We start from the raw sequence: 6,000 nt of genomic DNA, 5'->3' as shown, positions 1-6,000 counted from the left end.
AGGGGAGGGCAGGGCCTTGGGGTGCTGTCTCCAGGGAGGCGGAAGACCCTCACCTGCCCTGTCGCCCCCCCCACCCCCCTCCCTGTGCTCACCTCCCCAGTTACGGCAGAGTCTATGCGGCTGCTGACCCCTACCACCACACCATCGGCCCCGCGGCGACCTACAGCATTGGAACCATGGTAAGGAGGCCCGGGCCAGGCTGAGGCTGGGGCGGGCGGGCAGGCCCTTAGGGAAACGTCCCAGACCTCGGCCTGGTGCCTGGCAGGACAGGGGCCTGGATCTGAGCTGGGCAGGACTTGCCCCTTGTGCTCTGTGGAGTCAGAGGGAGGCAGGCCCGCCCAGACAGGCAGCTGCCCGGTAACGTCGTCTGGAAGACCTTCTGGTGTGGCCCGCTTTGCTGAGCCCTGTAACTAAAGTCCGAGCATCCTGGCCTTCCATTCCCTGGACTGGGAAAACCCAACAGAACCTCCTGGCAGGGGCTCCAGAGGCAGGCAGGGCCTCCGCTTCCTCTTGTGTGGGTGTGTCCGTGCCACGGTCCCTCTGTGTTGTCACCGCCTTGCTGTACCTTTCCTCACATCACCCACGCCCCTGCTCCGTGACCTCTCCATGGCTCCCAGCTGGGCCTGAAGGTCTCTCCTGGGGAGGCGGGGCCTCTGCCCTGGGCTTCGGCAGGGGGCGGAGGCGGCGCACTTCTGACGGCCTGCTGAGGCCCGGAGGTGCGCGGGCCAGTGTGTCTGTGTGTGTGTGTATGTATGGCCAGCTCTTGACACATACAGCCCAGCTCACTCTGTACCCCAAAATCTGCTTCCAGTGAACACCTACCTTCCAGGCCCACCCCGACCCCATGGGGTATTAATGTCGGTTTTTAACTAGCTTGGCATCCAGCATCAAAGATGAAAACGTTTTGGGCAGGGTAAAGAGGGAGGAGCTTCAGAGACAATATGGATTTTTATTTTCATCTCCCTTGTTCTTGATTACTCCCTCCCAATTTTCGTTTTGTCTTTTTTTGATTTTTAATGAGCCTCAGACATCCCAAGGAGCCATGGGTCGCAGGCCTCTGGGTTGGGGGGTGGGCCCAGGCCCACTCCCGGATGAAGGCCCCGAAACTGGCTTGCAGACTCCTTGGCTTCAGAATCGCCAGGCCCTCTGCAAAGCTGTTAGCTAAAAGCTTTTGTTAATTCACAGAGGGTTCCCTCTTATGTTTTCTTTTATTTTTATAAGATTCTCTTGGTTTTTTTCCCCCTGCAACTTTTCTGCTCTGGCACTGGCCATTCCTTTCTCTGGGGAAACTGCAGAAGGGTCCTGTGTAGGGCTCCCTGGCCCAGGGGAGCCCCGGGGCACGGGAGAGAGCGTGCCAAAGGCCTGTCCTCCCGGCTGGATGGAGGAGGCGCAGGGACCCCAGAAGGCCCCTGGAGCTGGATGGGACCCCAGAAGGCCCCTGGAGCTGGATGAGCAGACACAGTCCTTCCTGATAGAGCCAAGGCCCCAGGAACCCTGACTAGAGGCCCCTCTCCCCTCCGGTGCCTGGAGGGGCTGAGGCCTGCACCACCACCGCCCCCCGCCCCCCACGCCAGCCCCGATGGGCACGGAGGAGGCGGGGCTTCTGCTCCGACCTCCCCCAGATGACAGCCGATGGAGGAAGCTGGCAGGGAAGGGTCAGGCCTGAGCCAACAAAGTGCCCAAAAGACATCTCAGACCTCGTTATCCAGAAGCTCCATGGCTGGTGACCCCAGCACCTCTCTGACTCTGAGGCCACCAACCACATCAGAAATAGGCCCAGCGCCCCTCCGGCTGCCATGACAACCAGCGCCCATTCTCCCCAAGGCAGAACGGAAGGGAGGGGGCAGAAGACGGGATTTAGCTGTTTCTCTTTTTGTTTTTGTTTTTCTTTTTTTTCTTTTTGCTTTCCCCCTCCCCTCCCGAAAGGCGGTACTGATTGGCTGTTTTTCATCTTTGATGTTGCAGGCTAGCCTCTGCCGAGGAGGGTACAGCCGCTTCACCCCCTACTAGCAAGAGGCCCAGCCCCTAACAGCATTCACTCTGACTGCCTAGTACACACCAAACCCAGCAGTCCAAAAGCAGGCACAGCCACTCCGAGGACAGTGCGCCCCTCCCGGTCAGCGACACGCGCCGCTGACCTCCGCGACTCTTTAAGTCCATAGGTTTTACCTCTGGCCAGCTGGTCTCCCCCCACGATGGCGTGTGTGTCTTTGACCCTGGTCACCCCTGTATGTCTGAAACCTTGGTTCCTATTTTGACTCTGTTGATGTTGTGCCCCACCCCACCCCCAGCCCTGAGCCATTTCAGGTATAGGACGCACAGAGTGGGAGGGGCTAGGCTACTAGAAGACCTCTTCTCAAGAAGTAGCAATAGAGCCCGAGAGAGCCATGCCCACTCTCCTGTCACCTGTCCCCACCCCGCCCCAAGGAAGCCACCCCAGCCAGTCTGGCCACAGCCCTGCCCCTGCCCCTGGGGTTCAGGCGGCGAGGGGCTCTTGTCTGTCTGCCCCACTTGGTGGTTTCCCAGCCTCGACAGTGGTCACTCCTGATCTTCACCCAGCTAATCACAGGAGTAGCTGTCTCTGCCCTCCTTGTCCCCATTCAGCTAAACTCACAATTCTGATTAAATCTGACTGATGTTTCCTGCTGAAGTTGTCACAAGTCGTGGGGGAGCCACACCAGCCTCAGGGGTTCCTTAGCCTCTGTTACAAGAAATGAAAGAGTCTAAAAGTGGTCCAGCCCTGCAGTGCCCAGGGGCCCTCTCTTAGCCTGTCTGCCCCACTGCCCACACTCGTGAGTCTTTCCAATCCGGCCACACTCTGGAGACGGGGTCCCTGCCAGCCTGGCACCCCGGTCTGTATTTGAGTGCAGCCCTGCCTTCCCTTCCCCAAGCTTGAAATGTTCTTTTCCGGGTACCCTTCCGGAAGGGGAGTCTGAGCGAGAGAGCAGGGAAAGGTGGTGCTCACCATCCAGCCCCTCTGGCGGGACAGTGCTTAGCACCCACCTCCTGTCCAGAGAAGGTCGGGGCTCAGCTCTGCTGCAGGGCTCTGGGGCCTGCAGGTAAAGCTGAGATGGCTGGGGGAGCTTCTGGAAGCTTCATGTGTGGCCCTGTCGCCTCTGTTACAGGAGAAAGTGGCCGGGACAAGGAGGCCCTGGGCTCCTATGTGCCAGAGCTGGCTTCCGGGGGGTATGGACGGCCAGCTAGAGGGCACAGGTCCCTGCCAGCCAGGGCATGGGCCTCCACCCACTCCACCAGCACATGGTTTCAGGTTGGTGGGGTGAGCAGGCCTCTAGAGTGTACCCAGCCAGCTTACCTCCACTGCCTGAACACCCTCTCAGCTGCCTCATTCCAGACCCCCCGACATGGCCTGTGCAGTGCCATCCACCCACCATGCCCTGACCTCTGCCCTCATCTGCCCCAGCAGCCAGGCCCTGCCCACCCAGGGCCCAGCAGAGTCCACCAGTAGCTTCTGCCAGCTGGCTGTGGCTCTTCCATCCCTGCCACCATCCCCCCTTTCTCCCTGCTGGAGGGCAGAGGTCTGCATTCAATTCCCTTACGCAAGATGGGGAGTGGGGCCAGTGTGGGGCGCCCTCCCCTCACCCACCTGGCGCCCAGGGCCCCAGAGCCTGCCGCCCTCCCCCCATAGCACACCCGGCAGTTGCTTCTGTGAACTGCAAGTCCTGCCTTTCTGTTTCTGTTGTAGTGAAAGCTTCTGCCGTTTCCTTCTTGGACCATGAAGGGCAAAAACAAAACAAAAAAATCACACACAAAAAAAATCACAAAACAAAAAACAAAATAAAAAAAAAAAAAAGATGTTCAGATCCAAGCAACAAAAACAACAACTAAACCGAGAAGCATCCACCACGTCCGAGTCCGTGAGCCCGCGAGCCGCCGCACCCACCGCAGCGAGGGAGCAAGTCTGCAGGAAGATGGGGGGTGGAGAGGTGGGGGGGTGCCTCATTTTCTACCAAGTCTTCCTTCCGGGCCCCACTCGGGGCAGCGTGGGGCCAGTGGCGAGAGGCTGCAGGCCCGAGCAGGAAGAGCAGCCAGAAGGACTTGACCTTGGCTGCCAACGGTGCCAGCGGAGGGACGGGCGCGGGAGGGGGTCGGCTTCTCATCCCAGGGCTTCGGCTGTGCCCGGTCACCCCCCCACCCGTGTCTCCCGCTCTGGGCCCCAGCTACCCCTCCTGCCTCGCCGCCAACACCCGTGTCCTGCAAACCTGAGGAGGAGGAGTTGGCAGCGCCGGAGACTGTCCGACCGACCAGCAGCAGCCCTGGGCTCCAAACCCAACACCAAGGGCTGATGTCTTTCCAGAACTCCGGGGCACCCAGGGCCCCTCCACGTCAGGGGGCTCCAGCTGCCCGGCCAGGGGGTGGGGGCCTGAAGGCTGAGGACTTGGCTCGGACTGGTGGGTTTCTGGTTCCCTTTCTGGAGGAGGCCCTGGGTCTGGCCCAGGGGAGGGAAGGCCAGCCTCACCGCTGCAGCTGAAACAGAGGGACGGGACTGGCCAGTGCCTGGTTTCACAGTGAGGTTGGGGTCACAGTGCTGTGGGTCTGGACGGCACATCCGAGCAGAGAGAGCGAGGGGGTAGGGGAAGGCCTGGGTGGTCTATGGCCCTCTCCCCTGCTCCCAGATCAGGTCCCAGGGTGGCCGCAGACAGTGGGCAGCAGGGAGGAGCCCCTGGCCAGGCAGAGAGAGCTGGAGTCGGGGAAGCAGCAGAAAAGAACAAAAGATGTAGGCTCCCAACATGGCTCCACTGTCTCATGAAACTTAAAAGGTAAAAAAGAAAAAAAAAATACACCTCACTTTATATTCAGCATCAGCTCCTGAAGCTACTGAGATGAGTCTCCTTTTCTATTCCCGGTGTACATAGCCCCGCCCCGCCTCCGGCTTCGTCCTCTGTACAGGCCCCTCGACCCTCTGCTGTTCTGGGCCCTTTTCTTGCAGCCGCTCAGCCCCACCGCCCCACCCCCCACCGGCCCTGGGCCCTCCCGCCCCCCACCCCCCACCCCCAGGACTGCAGCCAGGCCCCAGGCTTCCTTTCTTATCATTCTGTATGCTTCCAAGGTGTGACCATTTAAATCAACCGTATTATTATTATTAAGATTATTAATAAAGATTTTTCTTCAAACCAGGACAACTCTTTTTGATTGGCCGGCCCCCTGGGCACAGAGGGGAGAGGGCACAGAGGACCAGGACAGGCAGCTTCTTTCTCCTAGGAAGCCAGATGGCCAGGGGGAGTCAGAAGACCCTTCTGGGAGAGATTCTAGTACCCCCATCCTCTCCTCCATCCCGCCTCTGGAGTCTGGAGGCAGGGCTCCTAGCCTGCGGGTAAGGTCTATGAAGTCAGTCTAAGGCGGCAGCCCCACCCCATCACCGCCACAACTGGCTGCCGCTCAGCAGTTGCTGCCCCTGATGGGGCCTGACCGCAGGCAGTCCCCAGCCTGCCTCCCGCCCCGGGATGAGAGAGGGCCAGCTGGGCGGTTGAGGCTGCTGCACTCGGGGCCAGCCATGGTCCCAAGGAACGGAGCTGCTTAAAGGTAAGCCCCCCCTGCGCCACCCCTGTGAGCCCCCAACCCTGGCCGGATGGGGCAGTGTGAGTGGCCACCACCCTCCACCACCCACTCCTGGGAGAGGAGGGTGAGCTGGGAGGAGAAGCAGCAGAATTCAAACCAACAGCCTGAAAGCCATGGGCTGGGAGCTGCAGTGGGGGGCGTACTCCAAACCCAACCACACTGCCCCCTCCATGTCTCGCCAGGACCGCGCTCTTCATTTTTCACAGCTCCAGATAATTTATTTCAGGGCGATTACACACACCAGAGGGGCACGAGCTTAAATGCCGACATATTAATTTTCCTGCATACGAGCCTTTACGTCGGTGGGACTGGGGACTGTGCTCTAGGGGAGCTGGGGCTGTGCGATCCCTCCGCATGCCACGCTCTGCTAAACCCCCTTACCTCTAATTGCTTGCTCACCAGACTGTGAGAAAATAATTGCCA

The 6,000-nt window shown here is 60.0% G+C and overlaps 1 protein-coding gene across 1 annotated transcript in view; it reads left to right on the top strand.

Annotated features, from left to right (window-relative positions):
- RBFOX3 (RNA binding fox-1 homolog 3) overlaps nucleotides 1-5,135 on the top strand; it is a gene marked incomplete in the record, with an annotated part of 435,130 nt that extends 429,995 nt beyond the window's left edge. Inside the window, 2 exon segments of the mRNA XM_045164762.1 lie at nucleotides 101-179; nucleotides 3,704-5,135. Of these exon segments, the coding sequence (XP_045020697.1) occupies nucleotides 101-179; nucleotides 3,704-3,706 (82 nt within the window).
- Nucleotides 5,136-6,000: the final 865 nt, after the last annotated feature.

This window comes from Bubalus bubalis, chromosome 3 (assembly GCF_019923935.1).
Source record: "Bubalus bubalis isolate 160015118507 breed Murrah chromosome 3, NDDB_SH_1, whole genome shotgun sequence".
Taxonomy (NCBI): Eukaryota; Metazoa; Chordata; class Mammalia; order Artiodactyla; family Bovidae; genus Bubalus; species Bubalus bubalis.
The sequence above is the reverse complement of the archived record's forward strand: the minus strand, read 5'-3'. Positions and strand labels throughout refer to the sequence as shown.